This window comes from Hylobates moloch, unplaced genomic scaffold (assembly GCF_009828535.3).
Source record: "Hylobates moloch isolate HMO894 unplaced genomic scaffold, HMol_V3 SCAFFOLD_28, whole genome shotgun sequence".
NCBI lineage: Eukaryota > Metazoa > Chordata > Mammalia > Primates > Hylobatidae > Hylobates > Hylobates moloch.
Genome location: NW_026652303.1, coordinates 3857031 through 3876828, shown reverse-complemented (window position 1 = coordinate 3876828; position 19798 = coordinate 3857031). Strand labels below are relative to the sequence as shown.

Genomic DNA, 19798 nt, shown 5'->3' with positions numbered 1-19798 from the left:
GAGATCGAGACCATCCTGGTTAACACAGTGAAACTCCGTCTCTACTAAAAATACAAAAAATTAGCCGGGCGAGATGGCGGGCGCCTGTAGTCCCAGATACTTGGGAGGCTGAGGCAGGAGAATGGTGTGAACCCGGGAGGCTGAGCTTGCAGTGAGCCGAGATCGCGCCACTGCACTCCAGCCTGGGCGACAGCGAGACTCTGCCTCAAAAAAAAAAAAAAAAAGAATTTTAGGAGTAGTTATCTTTATACAGTGAAGCTAAGTATAATTTTCAGCTTCTTCTTTACACTTTTAAATTGTTAACAGAAAATAGGCAATATTTTTGCAATCAGAAAAAACATTACTATAATTTTGAAAAATGTAATTAACTGTTTTTTTGAGATGGAGTTTCCCTCTTGTTGACTAGGCTGGAGTGCAATGGTGCGATCTCGGCTCACTGTAACCTCTGCCTCCTGGGTTCAAGCGATTATCCTGCCTCAGTCTCCCAAGTAGCTGGGATTACAGGCATGTGCCACCATGCCCAGCTAATTTTGTATTTTTAGTAGAGACAGGGTTTCACCATGTCGGTCAGGCTGGTCTGGAACTCCTGACCTCAGGTGATCCACCCACCTTGGCTTCCCAAAGGGCTGGGATTATAGGCGTGAGCCACCGTGCCTGGCCTAACTTTTGATTATTCACATTTGGTTAAATTTTACATTGCCCTTCTAAAATGACTCCTGACACCTAAAATATTCATGCTCACAAGGTATGTTATCATAAGAAGCAAATTCTATTAATAATCTAAATGAAATGATTAAATACATGGGTTATGAAAAAACTTCAAAATGAATTCTGAAGAGAAATATTAAAGACTTGGCAGTTAGCCTGAAGTGAAATTTTGTTAGTTTTTGTGAATTTAAGATTTGGGCCTGAGAACACAACTGCTTACACCAACTCGTAACTATAATTCTTTCTCCCTACTATAAAGTTAAATTTCATATCCTTGGAACTATCATTTCCCCAACAGCCACTTAGTTCACCAAGCTTGTATTTCACACAAACAGATGTCCTTCCCCTACCCTCACCTGTGCCTTTCTTCAACTGCACTTCCATTCTGACTTCATGACCTGGCCTTTTAAATTCCAGAAACTCCAGAATTTAGTGATACATATCACAGAAGAAACTAAAGAAATAATATTATTTTGTAACATCAATTAATGGAATTATAAACATAACATTCTTTGCTGATAGAATACATAAATGTGTATACAGAGTTAAATTCTCCCAAAGGAAACATTTTGGCATGTTATCACCCAAAAAGTGTTATGTAGCATAAGGTAAGAAGAATCCTTTCTTTTGTCTTTAAACATTCTTACCTCATCAAATCCAGCAGCTTGCAAGTCTTGAAGCATTTGTGGATTAACTTCTGAAGTACTCCGAGAAGAATTTGTTTCATTTGCAAATGGAAGCAGAGAGTTTCGAATTTCCTGCAAGGCTTTATGATGCGTCCCAAATTTGGGTGGATTTCTGACTTGTCGAGGATCTTCGGTTGACATTTTATTCATGTTATGCTCAGCCTTAGCAGCATCAGATGGTTTAGATAAATTCCTAAGGGATTCCCGAATTTCTTGTAACATTTGTCGGCTACTGCCAGTATAGTTACTGGCAGGAAAGGTCTTAGGCCTCATTTGTCTATATCCTTCTGGCTTTTCACTCCTCTTCATGAAAACATCTATATATGTAGCCCACACGAAGGACTTCTTTATTTGATAGATCCAGAGCTTTCTTCTGAGCAAAAGTGAAAATGATCCTTCAAGGAAGTCCCCAGGACTGTTAAAATTCTTTAGGATATAAATAATTAACTATATAAAAGAAAGAAAGAAAGCTATAAATTAGTTAATAAAGCAGTACCATGTATTAGACGAAAAGTCCATTGATACAGGGGTTAAGAGATTCAGGTTATAGTTCTGACTCCATTAAGGATTACTCCGGGTTCAGGACAAGTTACTTAATCTCTCCATGCCTACTTCCTAGCCAATAACCTAGATTTACCTCAAATAGTAGCTATGATGATTTAAAAAAAAAAAAAGTTCTTTAGTAAGCATACAAAGCATTTATACTAATGCCAGGGATTATTAAGTGAACAATAAAACAGGTAACCTCTTATTAACAACTCCACCTAGAGGATCAAATTTTAAATTTTAGAAATCAGACTTCAAGATTTCTTTTTTTTTTTTTTTTTTTTTTTGAGACGGAATCTCGCTCTGTCGCCCAGGCTGGAGTGCAGTGGCGCAATCTCGGCTCACTGCAAGCTCTGCCTCCCGGGTTCACGCCATTCTCCTGCCTCAGCCTCTCCGAGTAGCTGGGACTACAGGTGCCCGCCACTACACCCAGCTAATTTTTTTTTTTTTTGTATTTTTAGTAGAGACGGGGTTTCACCGTGGTCTCGATCTCCTGACCTCGTGATCTGCCCGCCTCAGCCTCCCAAAGTGCTGGGATTACAAGTGTGAGCCACCGTGCCCGGCCTCAAGATTTCTTTAGAAGGGTATTGTCGCTTTAAATTTTTTTTTAATTTTTTAATTTTTATTTTTTGAGATGGAGTCTCACTCTGTCACCCAGACTGAAGTGGAGTGGTGTGATCTTCGCTCACTGCAAACTCTGCTTCCCCGGTTCAAGCAATTCTACTGCCTCAGCCTCCCCAATAGCTGGGAATTACAGGCACCCGCCACCACACCCAGCTAACGTTTTTTGTATTTTTAGTAGAGATGGGGTTTCGCCATGTTGGCCAGGCTGGTCTTGAACTCCTGACCTCATGATCCGCCCACCTTGGCCTCCCAAAGTGCTGGGATTACAGGTGTGAGCCACCGCATCCAGCCTTTTTTTTTTTGAGACAGAATCTTGCTCTACCACCCAGGCTAGAGTGCAGGAGTGTAGTGGTGCGACCTTGGCTCACTGCAACCTCCGCCTCTCAGGTTCAAGTGATTCTCATGCCTCAGCATCCCACGTAGCTGTGATTACAGGCGTCTGCCACCACGCCCAGCTGATTTTTGTATTGTTTAGTACAGATGGGGTTTCACTATGTTGGTCAGGCTGGTCTCGAACTCCTGGCCTCAAGTGATTCACCTGCCCTGGCCTCCCAAAGTGCTAGGATTGCAGGCTTGAGCCACTGCACTCTTCCACTTTAAAAAGATTTTTAAACCACTATTTCAGAAAGTCCCTTTATGCTTCAAAAACAGATGCCTGAGTTTATTTTCCAAGCTATGAACTAGGACTCTGATATGGTTTGGATCTGTGTCCCCCTCAAATCTCATGTCAAACTTTAGTCCCCACTGTTGAAGGTGGGGTCTGGTGGGAGGTGGTTGGGTCTTATAGATGAATCTCATGAATGGCTTAGCTGGATATACAGTACTCTTGTGAGTACTAGAAAAGCACAGCACTTGTAATGGAAAGCAACAACAAAAAATGAGATTCAAGTACTTGTTCAGGGGCCAGGCATGGTGGCTCAGGCCTATAATCACAGCACTTGGGAGGCCAAGAAGGGAGGACTGCTTGAGCTCAGGAATTTGAGACCAGCCTGGGCAACATAGGGAGACCCTGTCTACATTAAAAAAAAAAAATTACTTGTTCTGTTAATTAGTAGCAGTGTGGACTTGGGCATTTAATTCTCTGAAACTGACTCCTGAGACATAAAGTGGTTATCAACATCTACCTTATAAATTGAACTAGGATTAAAGAGGAACAATGCAACACAAGTAAAGGAATATACACACAAGTATGTGAAGATGTAGGCTGTTCCTTGCAGCATCATTTATAACAGCAAAAATTGACACCAGTCTAGATGCTCATCAGTGGAGGATTGTTCACGTAATTCATAGTACATTTATATAATATACATCTAAGTCAAAAAGAATGATGCAGTTCTTTTTTTTTGAGATGGAGTTTCACTCTTGTTCCCCAGGCTGGAGTGCAATGGCGCGATCTTGGCTCACTGCAACCTCCACCTCTCGGGTTCAAGTGATTCTCCTGCCTCAACCTCCCGAATAGCTGGGATTACAGGCATGCACCACCATGCCCAGTTAATTTTGTATTTTTAGTAGACGGGATTTATCCATGTTGGTCAGGTTGGTCTCAGACTCCCGACCTCAGGTGATCCGCCCACCTCAGCCTCCCAAAGTGCTGGGATTACAGGCGTGAGCCACTGTGGCCGGCAGAATGATGTAGTTCTATATGATGTACAGACATAAACAGATACCCAAATGTATCCTAAGCAAAAAAAGCAAATTCACCATACTGTATATAAAACTAACCTATTTTCTGTTCTAAAATTAGATTATAATTTATTGCTGTGAAAATATGCTAAAAAACAGTTTAAATGGGTAAACTTAGGGTTGTTTTTTTTTTTTTTTTTGAGACAGGGTCTTATTCTGTTGCTTAGGCTGGAGTACAGTGGTTTGATCACAGCTCACTGCAGCCTCAACCTCCTGTGCTCATGTGATCTTCCTGCCTAAGCCTCCCAAGTAGCTGGGAATGCAGGAACATGCCACCCTGCCCAGCCAATTTGTTAATTTTTTGTAAAACAAAGTCTCCCTATGTTGCTCAGGCTGGTCTTGAACTCCTGGGTTCAAGTGCTCAGGTAAGCCTCCTGCCTCAGCCTCCCAAAGTGGTGGGATTATAGGCATGAGCCACCCCACCCAGCCTGAGTAAACTTTATATTATATAAATTGTATGTTAATAGAGCTGTTAAAATATACCCATTTTTAATTTTTTTAAATTTATATTTATAGAAATTAATTATACACACACACACACACACACACACACACACACACACACACACATTTGCAGCAGGCCTGAGACATGACGAAGCCCTGTAGCAGCCATTAGAAGTAGTTTCCTGATGACTTCACCTCATAAATCAGTGCTCTCATGGCACAATTGCTAAATTAGCTATGAATCAATCAAACTCTATGACAAGCAGCTCACATTTCTCCACTTTGAAAAAAAAAAGATGAACTTTTTCATTGCCTGAAAATTACACATATTCTATCTATAACATAGTAATACATGAACAATATAATTATTTTGTAAATGAAATTAGGATGGACCTACCATGTGCTTTTTATGAAGGAAGCTGGTCCCTAAAGCATTTTCTTTTCTAAGCTTTCCCAAAATATTAATTTAATAGCTTACTAATGCGTTTTTCTAAGCTTAACATTTAGCTCACCAGTCTAAAGTTTGCAGAATTCACCTCTGGCCCTTTCTAAAAGTGAAGATACTTTCTATGTTAGGTCTTCTGAAACCTACCATTTCTCCATGATCAAGGATTAACACTGTTGCGGAATCTTACATGTCAGTTCTTTCAGTATCTGGATTGCAATTCATTTATAGGATCTAGGTATTCTTTCAATATCTCACTTATTTTGGGTTTCAATTGTAAGTTAATCATCACTTTATTATTATTGTTATTTTACCATTTCCAAGATCATTCTGAGACAGAGGGAGAAAAAAAAAAAGAAAAGAAACATAGTTTTGCTTCTGTCAAAATATTTGCTTCCATTTCCCTATAATGGGACCTGGTCACCAGCAGGTAGTGCAAAAATATTTGAACTTAGAAATGCAGGTAACTTGCCCCTTCTTTCTGCTGTTAAAAAAAATATAGCATGCATCCTTATTGAAAAATTCAAGTATTTATATAAATATATACAGTAGAAAAAAGTAGAAGCCCCTCATAATTCACCTTCCTCAAGAGTGAAAATCACTGTAGTGGGCTGAATAATGGCCTCTCAAAAGATATTCCTGAGCCAGGTGCGGTGGCTCACACCTATAATCCCAGCACTTTGGGAGGCCAAGGCGGGCAGATCACCTGAGGTCGGGAGTTTGAGGCCAGCCTGACCAACATGGAGAAACCCCGTCTCTACTAAAAATACAAAATTAGCTGGGTGTGGTGGCACATGCCTGTAATCTCGGCTACTCGGGAGGCTGAGGCAGGAGAATTGCTTGAACCCGGGAGGTGGAGGCTGTGGTGAGCAGAGATCGCGCCATTGCACTCCAGCCTGGGCAACAAGAGTGAAACCCGGTCTCAAAAAAAAAAAAAAAAAAAAAAATAGATATTCCTGGCTTATGCCTGTAATCCCAACACTTTGGGAGGCCAAAGTGGGAGGATCACTTGAGCTCAGGAGTTCAAGACCAGCCTGGGTGGGCAACATGGCAAAACCCCATCTCCACAAATACTACAAAAAATGAGCTGAGTGTGGCAGTGTGTGTGGCTGTAGTCCCAGCTGCTCAGGAGACTGAGGTGGGAGGATCACTTGAGCCAAGGAGGTAGAGGCTACAGTGAGCCATGACTGTACCACTGCACTACAGCCTAGGAGAGACAGTGAGACCCTGTCTCAAAACAACAACAACAACAAAAAAACATAGTCCCCCTCCTAATCTTCTCTGGAACTTGTAAATGTTATCTTATTTGGAAAAAGGGGATGTCGCAGATGTGATTAAGGATTTTGAGATTAAGTGATTGTCATGGATTAACCAAGTAAGTCCCACATGCAGTTACAAATGTCCTTTTGAGAGGCAGAAGGAGGTCTGATTCACACAGAAAAAGGAAGGCAATGTGATGATGAAGTCAGAAGCCAAGGATGTCAGCAGCCAACAGAAGCTGGAAGTGGCAAGGGACAGCTTCTCTCCTAGAGCCTCTGGAGGAAAACTGGCCTTGCTAATGCCTTGATTTTAGACTTCTGGCCTCCAGAACTGTGAGAGGATAAATTTATGTTGTTTTAAGCCATCAGGTTTATAGTGATTTGTTACATAAGACACAGGAAACTAATAATAATCATTATTAATACTGAATATTCTAACACATACTACTATTAACCAAAATGGGATCATAATACACAAAATTGGACATCTTTTTTTTTTTTTTTTGAAGAGGAGTCTTGCTCTGTCGCCCAGGCTGGAGTGCAGTAGGGTGATCTTGGCTCACTGCAACCTCTGCCTCCCTGGTTCAAGCAATTCTGCCTCAGCCTCCTGAGTAGCCAGGATCACAGGTGCGCACCACCACGCCAGGCTAATTTTTGTATTTTTAGTAGAGATGGGGTTTCACCATGTAGGTCAGGCTGGTCTCGAACTCCTGACCTCGTGATCTGCCCGCCTCGGCCTCCCAAAGTGCTAGGATTACAGGTATGAGCCACTGCACCCGGCTGGACATCTCATTCTTTTACATAATCATGGGGAATTATGAGAAGACAATGGGGTCTGGGGGTTTACGCCTCTAATCCCAATACTTTGGGAGGCCCAGGTGGAAGTATCAATTGAGGCAAGGAGTTCAAGACAAGAAGAGAATGTATTGTTGCCCAAATTTTTCTTATCTTACCTTTTCCCCCCATAACATTTCATGAGATTTACATTCCATGCAGTAAATATACTGCATTAGAAAATGCTGGGCCAGAGAAATTCATTCTCTAGTCCTACACTCTGATGTAACTCCTGACATTGAGTGCACAAAGGTCAGAGAAAGGACTGAGTTCTGGTATATGTGTAACAATGTGTTTTAGGTTTAAATAACTGAAAACTTATTTTAAGCATATTTCTATCATCTACATGTTGAAAATACTTGTGGATAAAATAAATAATGTCTGGAATTTATTTCAAAATAATTTGGTTGTGTGCTGAAGGGGATATAAATGAGACAAAAGTTATCATTTGTTGAAAACTGTTGTAGCTGAGTAATGGGTATATGAGGGTTCACTGTACTAGTCTCTTTCTTTTTATTATTTATTTTTTAGAGACAGGGGCTCACCATGTTGCCCAGGCTAGTCTTGAACTCCTGGCACCAAGCAATCCTACTGCCTTGGCCTTTCTCTTTACTTTTGTGTGTTCTTGAAGTTTTCCAAAATAGAGAGTTAAAAAAGAAAAAAAAAGGAAAAGAAATGACTGGATCCTAGAATGGTTCTGCTACAAATTCTTATTTAAATATATGCAGTTAAAATACACAGGATTTATTTTAAAGAAACTATTATTTCCATCAAACAATATCACTTCATTTATCAGGGGAAATAACAGAAGCATTACATTTGAATATTCATTTCAATTTTAATAGTACGAGACCAGCCTGGTCAATATGGTGAAACCCCGTCTCTACTAAAAATACAAAAATTAGCTGGGCATGGTGGCAGGCACCTGTATTCCCAGCTACTCAGAAGGCTAAGGCAGGAGAATCGCTTGAATCACAGAGGCAGAGGTTGCAGTGAGCCGAGATTGCACCACTGCACTCCAGCCTGGGCGAGAGACTCAGTCTAAAAAAAAAAAATTCAATTGTAAGATAATCTAAATCTTCTGATTTCAAAAACGCTGAAATGGAGGAATTGTGTATATCTTTAGCCAATTGCTTTTGGTAAATATATTGTGGCAGAGACTATATTCACATACAGTACTCGACTCCATTTCCCAGATTTGGCCAAAGCTGGATGAGCAGATGTAACATATCTCAATTCTGGACTGAGGCAGTTAAAAGTCACTTTGCTTCGGTTTTCCTGCTTTAATGACAATGTAGGTTACATTCTGAGATGGTGGCTTGACAATATGGAAGGAAGGTGGATCCCTAAGCCACTGGATGGAGAACCCTACTGACTCCCACTGAACTCTGAGCAAGAGAAACATTTCTGTTGTGTTAAGCCATTGATATTTGGGGATTTGTTACCACAAAACAGCCTAATAATATTGTGAAAATAGACAAAGACTGCCCAAATGGAAACAAACAGAGGCTATTTAATCAGATCTTACTATATAGGTAGGGAGTCAACCACTGTCAACTTGTGCTTGGCAAAGATTCAAAGGCAAGCAGAGGAGTGGGAAATCTCTATACTAAAAAAAGGGGGAAGACTTCAGGTATGCTCTGATTGTAGGTTGTTGGCATGGGAAACTGGAGGTGGGCTAACTGGTGTAAACCAAAAATAAAATTGTAAGTCCCTCAACCATCTGAATGAACCCCTCCTCTCAGCCAAGGGCATTTGAAAGTTAACCTGAAAAACTAGTTCCAGCCATGATGGGAAGCGGGGTTTGGCCATACCTCATTATTCCCTCCTCCCTTTTGGAATTCAGGCACAGCTGACCAGCATTAACATTAAAACAAATCTTAAGACTGACAAATCAGACTCTCTGTAGCAATAAGATACCCAATTCCAGCCTGACTCTAGCATAGTATCACATGACAGATGGCAGGCTCTGAAAGAAATCCAAGTATTTGACCCCAAATTATGTTTCTTTGCCATATCTTCAAACAGTCCTGCAAAGCTCTCTCTTGTGGGGAAAATCTACATTCTGAAGATAATTCCCTTCCTTTCTCAGGCCTTTTGCCTGATCCAGGAGAGAATCAACCCTGATAAGAAACATTTACAATGTATTATCTCTGAAGCCTGCCACCTGTAGGCTTCCTTTACATAATGGGAACTTTGGTCTCCACAACCCCTTACCTTAACTCAGACATTCCTTCCTATTGATTCTATCTGCATAATGGGAACCCTGGTCTCCACAACCCCTTATATTTTTTTTTTTTAGATGGAGTCTCACTCTGTTGCCCAGGCTGGAATGCAGTGGCTTGATCTTGGTTCACCACAATCTCTGCCTTCCAGGTTCAAGTGATTCTCCTGCCTCAGCCTCCTGCGTAGCTGGGATTACAGGTGTGCGCTACCATGCCTAGCTCATTTTTGTATTTTTAGTAGAGATGGGGTTTCACTGTGTTGGCCAGGCTGGTCTCAAACTCCTGACCTCGTGATCCACCTGCCTCGGCCTCCCAAGGTGTTGGGATTATAGGCGTGAGCCACTGTGCCTGGCCACAACCCCTTATCTTAACCTAGATACTCCCTTCTATTGATTCTAGGTCTTTAGACAGTAACAACACTTTCAACCAACTGCCAATCAGAAAATCTGTCAATCTACCTATGACCTGGAAGCCATCTGCTTCAAGGTGTCTTCCTTTCTGGACCTAATCAATGTACGTCTTACATATACTGATTGATGTCTTATGTCTCCCTAAAATGTATAAAACCAAGCTGTAGTCTGATCACTTTGGGCACATGTTCTCAGGAGCTCCTGAGGGCTGTGTCATGGGGCAATGGCCACTCATATTTGGCTTAGAATAGATCTCTTAAAATATTTTACAGTTTGACTCTTTGTTGACACTGGAAGTGGGGTATCCTATGTGGTTGATTTGGGAAGCATATTTGGCTTTCTCTGAGTCGTCCCGAATTGGAAGTAGGCACAAAAATTAACGAAGCTGGTAATTACTGACCAAGTCCTGACAGTTTGGGCCTATTGCTACATAGGTCATGGGTCAGAGTTCTAGTTTTATATATGATCTGGCCATTGTCCATCTGTATATTCTAGTGTTTCATTATCCTAATACAGAAAACTGGTACCTGGAAGTGAGGTGCTGCTACAATAAAAACCTATGCAGTCCTGCCTTAGTGATACTGCCTTAGTGGTCAGGTTGAGGGCTGAGAGGAAGCAGATACCAGAGACTGGAAAGATGGAGGATCATGTCTTATAGTGGCAAAATATCTGGTAAAGCTGTTGCCTATAATAACTTTTCATACAACTACAAGGTCAGTGAACATACAAAGAGGCTAATGACCTTGTAGTCTTATAAGAGTTTGGTAAAGAGGATTTTGGAAGTGAATATTGGCTGCTATTAGATATTTGGCAAGTATTATAAGTAAATGATGAGTTCAAGAAGGAAGTAGCAGATTTGAAAGCAAAAACAGAAAAGAATAGAAAAAGTTCAGAAATTTAAAGCCTTGAAGGATTGGAAAAGCAGCTTGCACCTAGACCCCTAGAGGCAGGATTAAAAGACTGAACACAGATGCCCACTGAAACAAACCCCTTAGCTAACTAGTGCTTCTGTGGTTAAGACCATATTAAAGATATAGCCTTCCCGTCAAACCTAATAGCCTCAAACAACCAAATGAGAGGAGGAGGAATAGACGCTCTTAAATCTTTGGATGAGTTTACCAATACATGTGAACTTCGATTGTGGTTACTGACACATAGAACTGATGGAAACCAAACAGATCGGAAGAGGCTTACTAACTTTAAGGAAACTGTTTTGTTAAAAAAATATATCTTTTGGCCGGGCGCGGTGGCTCATGCCTGTAATTCCAGCACTTTGGGAGGCCGAGGCAGGCGGATCACGAGGTCAGGAGTTTGAGACCAGACTGGCCAATACTAAAAAATGCAAAAATTAGCTGGGCGTGGTGTCATGTGCCTGTAGTCCCAGCTACCCAAGAGACTGAGGCAGAAGAATCGCTTGAACCTGGGAGGCGGAGGTTGCAGTGAGCTGAGATTGTGCCACTGCACTCTAGCCTGGGTGACAGGGTGAGACTCTGTCTCAAAAAACAAAAAGAATTTTTTTTTTTCTTAAATCATCTCAAGTTCATACTAAAAAAATCTTTTTGTCCATTCAAAATTTAAAACCCTTGGGCCCCCAACTTCTATGAGCAATAAGCTAGTTGAAAAAGATTTGTACGTTCCAAAGGGAAGGTACAACACACACTTCACAGGTGGTCAAGGATGATCATTAAAACAATGGATGAGAGAGTTCCTTCCAAATAAATCAAGGTCCAATCTCCCCTACCTCCAGGGCTGGTTGCTTACACAGAATCTGCCTAGGAGATTTCAGATTATAGATCAGCATTTGCTGCTTATCTCCCATTATTCTCTTTTTCTAGGAAGAGCGCTTACTGTGGCCCTTGTGTACTGCGGTTTGAGTGAGTAAGGGGAAGAGAAAAGGAAGGGAGACAGAGAGGAGACACAGTGAGTGACAGAGAGAGTGCACGCACACGCAGCACACAGGACACATTACTTCACAGGTCGCTGGACCACGAGGAACCATATCTGGACCTGATTAAGAGATTATTGGGCATGTGGACCACAGGACCCATGAATCTTGCCTCTATCACTAATCAGGGCCCAATTTCTTAGCAAAAGAATAACATAATACCGTGAACATCTTTCCACAGTTAGGTGTCATGTTTCTTTTATTTATTTTGAGATAGAGTTTCGCTCGTCGCCCAGGCTGGAGTGCAATGGCGTGATCTTGGCTCACCGCAACCTCCACCTCCCAGGTTCAAGCAATTCTCCTGCCTCAGCCTCCCAAGTAGCTGGGATTACAGGCCATGTGCCACCACACCTGGTTAATTTTCTATTTTTAGTAGAGACGGAGTTTCTCCATGTTGGTCAGGCTGGTCTCAAACTCCCGACCTCAGGTGACCGCCCACCTTGGCCTCCCAAAGTGCTGGGATTACAGGCCTGAGCCACTGCGCCCAGCCATATTTTATCTTCTATTCTCTCTTTTCTTTTTTAATAGAGATGAGGGTCTCGCTATGTTGATGAGGCTGGTCTCAAAATCCTGGCCTCAAGTGATCCTCCCATCTTGGCCTCCCAAAGTGCTGGGATTACAGGTGTAAGCCACCATGCCCAGCCACTATCATGTTTGTTTGATTCTAAGCATGCTTTTCTACATTTTGATATTTCTAAAATTTAGGGCCGGATGCAGTGGCTCATGCCTGTAATTCCAAAACTTTTGGAGGCTGAAATGGGCAGATCTCTTGAGCCCAGGTGTTTGAGACTAGCCGGGGCAACAGAGTGAGACCCTATCTCTACAAAAAATAGAAAAAATCAGCCAAGTATGTTGGTGTGCACCTGCAGTCCCAGCTTCTGGAGAGACTGAGGTGGGTGGATCAATTGAGCCCAGGAGGTTGAGGCTGCAGTGAGCCGTGATTGTGCCACTACACTCCAGCCTGGGCATCAGAGCAAAACTCTGTCCCAGAAAAAATAAATAAATAAATAAATAAATTGAGTATATCTTAAGATCAACCCTTGGGCCCCCAATTTCTATGAGCAATAAGCTAGCTGAGAAAGATGTGTACTTTCCAAAGAGAGAATACTCACCCAACACACACTTCACAGGTGGCCAAGGATGATAATTAAAACAATGGATGAGAGAGTTCCTCCCAAATAAATCAAGGTCCACACTCCCCTTCAAAGCAGAGAAGTTCTAGAGTAGCAGTCATTGCACATGCCTAACTTAACCATACATAAAAGTCGAAATCTCTGTTACCTCAGTTGTATTATTTTCTTTTTTTGAGACAGAGTCTCCCTCTGTTGCCCAGGCTGGAGTGCAATGGTGCCATCTCGGCCCACTGCAACCTCCGCCTCCCGGGTTCAAGCAATTCTCCTGCCTCAGCCTCCCAAGTAGCTGGGATTACAGCACCCACCACCACACCCAGCTAATTTTTTGTATTTTTAGTAGAGATGGGGTTTCACCACATCGCCCAGGCTGGTCTTGAATGCCTGACCTCGGGTGATCCACCGGCCTTGGCCTCTCAAAGTGCTGCGATTACAGGTGTGAGCCACCATACCCGGACAATTGTAATATTTTCATTGGCAGCACCATATATGATGCTCGATATGTTTTTTCTTTTTTTCTGTTTTTTGTTTTTTTGAGAAGGAGTTTCTCTCTTTTGCCCAGGTCGGAGTGCAATGGCGCGATCTTAGCTGACTGCAACCTCTGTCTCCCGGGTTCAAGCGATTCTCCTGCCTCAGCCTCCCAAGTAGCTGGAATTACAGGCATGTGCCACCATGTGTGGCTAATTTTTGTATTTTTAGTAGAGACGGGGTTTCACCATGTTGGCCAGGGTGGTCTTGAACTCCTGACCTCAGGTGACCCACCTGCCTCGGCCTCCCAAAGTGCTGGGATTATAGGCATAAGCCACCACGCATGGCCTCTTTTTTTCTTTTATCATTATTACTTTTTTTGTGTGTGAGACAGTCTCACTCTGTTGCCCAGGCTGGAGTGCAGTGTCGTATTCTGGCTCACTGCAACCTCTGCTTTCCGAGTTCAAGTGATTCTCATGCCTCAGCCTCCGGAGTAGCTGGGACTACTGGTACCCACCACCACACCCAGCTAATTTTTGTATTTTTAGTAGAGACAGGGGTTTGCCATGTTGGCCAGGTTGGTTTTGAACTCCTGACCTCATGTGATCCACCCACCTCAGCCTCCCAAAGTGCTGAGATTACAAGCATGAGCTACCACGCCCAGCTATTATTATTTTTGTAAATAGAGATGGAGATCTTGCTAGGTTGCCTAGGCTGGTCTCAAACTCCTGAATTCAAGTGTTCCTCCTGCCTCAGCCTCCCAAAATACCGGGATTACACCATGCCTGGTCCACAAAATGTTCTGAAAAGATTCCATTGTGATATAGTATTGTGCACTCAAACTGTCATTCAATAGACAATGCAATTAAAGGCATAAGTAATTATTAAATTCAAGCAAGATCACAGAATTTTCAAAGGTAAGACGACTCAAAAATCTGCCAAAACTTTTGGAGTTATCTTCAGAAGAAGCTGTTTAATTTCCAGCAACAGGTAATTCAATTAAGAAGAAAAAAAAAAAAACCAAGTAAGCAAAAAGGAAAGGAAAGCAAAACCCCAGTATTCTTCAGTATATCTTAAAATTATACACACAATCATAAAGACAATATAGGTTAAGATAATTAACTAGCATTATGAAAAGCAGCCTGTTAATCATGATGTTGCATTAACTAACCAAAGTAATTCAGAAGAATCCTAGATTCTGAATGTGAATAAGGCTGAGACTCAAACTTTATTGTGACAGACGAAAATGGCATACAATTGAATGAATAAATGTATGCTATTATTAATAAAAGCTTTATGTTTACTTTCTTCCCGCTAAAAAATTGCTACTAAATAGACAGCTTATCTTAGATTTAGTGGTATTTCAGAATTGAGAAAGTATGATAGTTCAATCTTATTCCTTTAAATACCCTGATATTGAATTTCATCATGTAGATGTACTATTTTTTATTTATTTATTTATTTTTGAGACGGAGTCTCACTCTGTCACAGGCTGGAGTGCCGTGGTGCCATCTCGGCTCACTGCAACCTCCATCTCTCGGGTTCAAGTGATTCTCCTGCCTCAGCCTTACAGGTAGCTGGGACAACAGGCACGCGCTACCACACCCAGCTAATTTTTGTATTTTTAGTAGAGATGGGGTTTCACCATGTTGGCCAGGCTGGTCTCGAACTCCAGACCTCAGGTAATCCGCCCGCCTTGGCCTCCCAAAGTGCTGGTTACAGGCGTGAGCCACGGCGCCCAGCTAGATGTACTATTACTTATAAATCCCTGACTGATGGACATTCAGGTTGTTCCTCATTTTTTTGCTAATGTAAAATAATACTGCAAACTGGTAACTTCAATTATACTGGTAATATTCTTGTTCTGAGTTCAGGTGGTAAGTTCATGGATATTCATTTTATTATGCCTCATAGTTTAATAAAATGAACATATGTGTAATATACATATAGCATATTCCTTGCACATAATGAAATTAGTTAATAAAAAAATTGCTGCAATAAAAATTCTTGTGCATACATTGCTGAGCATTTTTCTTAAAATAAATTCCCAGAAGTGGAATTGCTGGATCAAAGAGAATACATATTTAAAATTCTGATACTTATTGTCAGAATGCCTTCTAGAAAATTATACTAATTTTATAATCTTCACAACAAGGTATGGTTAATACTGGCATTACTAAATCTCAACCATCTTTGCTGCTATGACAGGTGAAAATTCAAATTATTACTAGGCAAAAAGAATTTTTAAAACAATTCTTCAAAGCAAAACTGCTTACCTTTTTAATCCACACTATGATGGGGCCAGATTCGTCTTAATAAACAATTCTGATCATGTCACCTACCTACTCCATAACTTTCTTTTTTTTTTTTTTTTGAGACAGAGTCTTGCTCTGTCGCCCAGGCTGGAGTGCAGTGGCGTGATCTCGGCTCACTGCAAGCTGCTTCCCGGGTTCACGCCATTCTCCTGCCTCAGCCTCCCGAGTAGCTGGGACTACAGGCACCCGCCACCACGCCCGGCTAATTTTTTTGTATTTTTAGTAGAGACGGGGTTTCACCATGGTCTCGATCTCCTGACCTCGTGATCCTCCCGCCTCGGCCTCCCAAAGTGCTGGGATTACAAGCGTGAACCACCGCGCCCGGCCTAACTCCATAACTTTCAATGACTTTTAACCTCATGGTTAAAGTAAGAGCTCTGGAATCAAACTGCCTGGGTATGACAAATCTCCATTTTTTTTTTTTTTAAAGTTCAGACCCTCATCAAAAATACAAGCATCGACAAACAAGTATCATTGATTAGTTTGTCCAACTTAGGAAAAAAAAATGGCACCATTACATAAGATTTCAAAGTGTTAACTTGGGTTGAATTAAGTTTATCAGAAAGGTACCCTGGCTGGGTGCAGTAGTGCACCTGTAGTCCCAGCTACTTGAGAGGCTGTGGTGGGAGGATTTGCTCGAGCCCAGGAGTTGGAATCCAGCGCAGGCAACATAGCGAGTTCCCATCTTTAAAGGAAACTGCATACTAACATTTTCTTCAGTTCACTTTCTAATAACTGTCGGATCAAAAGTGAAAGCAACACTGTATCTTCATGCTGAAAAATGATTGCTGTTTCTAGTTGGCGAAAATGTTATTCAATGACTAAATAACTTTTGTGATGTATAACAATCTCCCATTAATGTAAATAAAACATCTAAAATGACCAAATAACCAGGGTTAGAACCGTTCCAAGACTACTTATATAGAACAAGGACTTGCAATAAAAACAAAACAAAAATAAAAACGACCTACACAATGAAAGCCAGATATATTATACATTAAAAATGTAGTAGAAGTACTTTTGGTGAGCAGTAAGGCATATTCAATCAATATTTAGGCATAGAATGTGCCATTCCAGCCGGGCGCGGTGGCTCATGCTTGTAATCCCAGCACTTTGGGAGGCCGAGGCGGGCGGATCACGAGGTCAGGAGATCGAGACCAAGGTGAAACCCCGTCTCTACTAAAAATACAAAAAAAAAAATTAGCCGGGTGTGGTGGTGGGCGCCTGTAGTCCCAGCTACTCGGAGAGGCTCAGGCAGGAGAATTGCTTGAACCCGGGAGGCGGAGCTTGCAGTGAGCCGAGATTGCGCCACTGCACTCCAGCCTGGGCCACAGAGCGAGACTCTGTCTCAAAAAAAAAAAAAAAAAAGAATGTGCCATTCCAAGCATGGACCACGATCTAGTTTCTTACAGTAGCAGCCAATTGGACTAACACAATGCTACTTCTTTCACTGTTCAATCAAATTCCTCCACTGCCTTAGGGAATCAACTACCCCATTTTACCGTCAGAGATAAGCTTTGTTTTCGTAGCACAGAACATTCATTCCAATTATAATGTCCTACCTTTTCTTCCTCATGGAGGAAATTTGATAAAAACATTTTAACCTTCAATAAATAATTCATAAAGTTCAGACAAGTTTCATGATCGCTAACATTCAAATCCATTTCCAAAACTGGAGTCATACAATATTACTTCTGTGCATGAGATTATACTTATTGTTCACTAGATTTATGAATAACTTCTGGAGGATGATATATGTTTTAAAAGTCGTATTAACATATTAATTGACAAACATTAAATTTTGTTCCCTTAGAAATTGACAGAGAAGTCAGAATGGGGATAAATCAAGTCATCTGAGAGGCATTCATTGAGCTACAAGCTATTTCAGGTTATAAAAAACACTGTTCCCTTAATTGTCGTTCCTTCATTTGCTGTATTTATATACACACTCCTACTCCATAAAGACCTCTCCATCTCTCTCACCTCTTCCAACTATGAACAGTAACCTAAATTAACACTGAACTAGACATGAGACTCCCAGGATTTCTCCAAGGTATACCCAGGATCAAGGCCCTCTGGGATCCAAAGAACTGTAGCTCTTTTACTGCAATTTTTCTTCAGAACCACCTTTCCCGTTCCTTCCCTCCTGGACACCGCCGACTCGCGTGATGGGGGTGGGCTGGGAGACAGGCCGCCGGAGAGACAGGCTCTACTCAGCCAAACCTGCACCTCCGAGGCCGAAAAGCCTGGGGCTCTTCCTGCAGCACCGGGCGCGGCCAACCCTCACTTCCCGAGGGCAGGGCTCAGCTCGGGTCAATGCAACCAGCCAAGTCAGGCCCGGAGCGGGCCGCCTCTGCCCGCCAGTCCATAGCAACCTCTGGACCCTAGCCAGCGGGGATGGGCGTGGGCCCCGGCGGCCACCGCCCCGCCAACTCGAGCACGGGAGGAGAGCACCCGCTACGCCAGCCCCGGACCTACCTGAAGGGGAGAGCAGAGCTCCTGGACAGCGGCCACGGGCCTGAGGGCGGACGCTGAGGCGGCCGGAGCCCGTCCCAGCAACCCCAAGTATCCCTGGTGGGGCAGAGCGGGGAGAGGAGCGGGGGGCTGCCGCGGGCCAGCGCGGCCCGTCGCGGGGGTCGCGAGGACCTGGCTCTCCCCTTAACACCAGGCCACCGCTGCCGCCGCCATTTTGCCTTCCACTCAGTGTCGCCGCCGCCGCACTCCGCTGCAGGTTTCCCGGATGTGGGCATTTCCCGGCGTCGCTTGCGCGGGCGCCGAGGACTGGGGGCTTTTGCCCGCCCGGCTGCTGCGAGGGAGCGCGCAGCCTGCGGCCACCGGGCTTCGTTGCGTCGCCCGCCGCTCTGATCGTTCGTGAGCGTCGTCCCACGTCGCTCCCGCCTACCCCTGCCCATACGACTAGTCTGCGCCCGTGGGTTAAGGCTCTCTCCCGCCCAGCCTACTTGGTTGATTCAATCCTTTTTCCCATTGATCTATTTCTCTGGACCGAGTAGGGATGCGCATTTCACGGAGCTACGTTCTCAGAAGGGAACAACTGTGAGTTGCTCTGGGAAACCTCGCTGTGGATCTCAGAATTCGAGATTTTTGGCGCTTTGAAATAAAATTTTATTCTTGCTTAGCGTTCTTTCCCCGAACAAGCTGGTGAGCTTCCAGCATCTGTATTTTCTGAATCAGGCAGATAAGAAATTCTTGAGCTAGGACTGATTGATTAGCAGCGGTTTAGAGATCTTATCTGTCAACCGCATCCGTAGAAGGAGGTCGTTATTGCCATAATTGGAATAACGGTGACGGTGCGACAAGAGATTTTACTTCTGGTTAAGCTGAATGTAAAGTGTGGGATGGGATCGTTGGGTTTAATGTATAAGGTACCGTCCACGCTTTGTGAAGATCGCCTTTGCCAGGAAATATACAGTTGGTGTTTTCAAGTACCTTCTTTCGTAATTTTTCTACTACAGAGTATAAAAAAATTAAAGACGTCTTTTTCTGACGTTAAAGTAATAACTGGCTACTTACTGTATCTAGAAATCCAAATGTGAAAACCTGTTAAAAGATGATGTTCCGGCCGGGCGCGGTGGCTCACGCCTGTAATCCCAGCACTTTGGGAGGCCGAGGCGGGCGGATAACGAGGTCAGGAGATCGAGAACATCCTGGCTAACACGGTGAAACCCCGTCTCTGCTAAAAAAATCCAAAAAAATTAGCCGGGCTTGGTGGTAAGCGCCTGTAGTCCCAGCTACTCGGGAGGCTGAGGCAGGAGAATGGCGTGAACCCGGGAGGAGGAGCTTGCAGTGAGCCAAGATTGCGCCACTGCACTCCAGCCTGGGCGACAGAGCGAGACTCCGTCTCAAAAAAAAAAAAAAAAATTATGTTCCAAGAACATTTGGTTGAAAGTCTATTTTCTACAAGCACAGAGTTTGTAGAAGGTAGACAATGTGACCCAAGGTGAGTCACTAAAGAGCCCCAGGGCTTACTTTCTTCAACGGAAGGGTAAGTGACCCACAAAGACCTTTTCAGCCCTAAAATTATATGAATTATAGGAATCTAATATGTCCACAAGTCT

General features: G+C 42.9%; 2 protein-coding genes across 3 annotated transcripts in view; both read right to left on the bottom strand.

The window, feature by feature from the left end:
• LOC116463162 (serine/threonine-protein kinase LATS1) overlaps nt 1-18384 on the bottom strand; it is a 58665-nt gene extending 40281 nt beyond the window's left edge. Inside the window, exons 1-2 of one of the 2 annotated variants that reach the window (XM_032146139.2) lie at nt 18201-18384; nt 1356-1841 (exon numbers count right to left, since the gene is read on the bottom strand). In XM_032146139.2, the coding sequence (XP_032002030.1) occupies nt 1356-1703 (348 nt within the window). In that variant the 5' untranslated portion in view covers nt 1704-1841; nt 18201-18384. Of the gene's footprint in view, nt 1-1064; nt 1163-1355; nt 1842-18200 lie in introns of those variants that run through there. The other variant, XM_058434495.1, reaches the window with a different exon arrangement.
• LOC116463163 (nucleoporin Nup43) overlaps nt 1-19798 on the bottom strand; it is a 156852-nt gene that overhangs the window by 103221 nt on the left and 33833 nt on the right. The gene's annotated exons all lie outside the window — the stretch shown is intronic.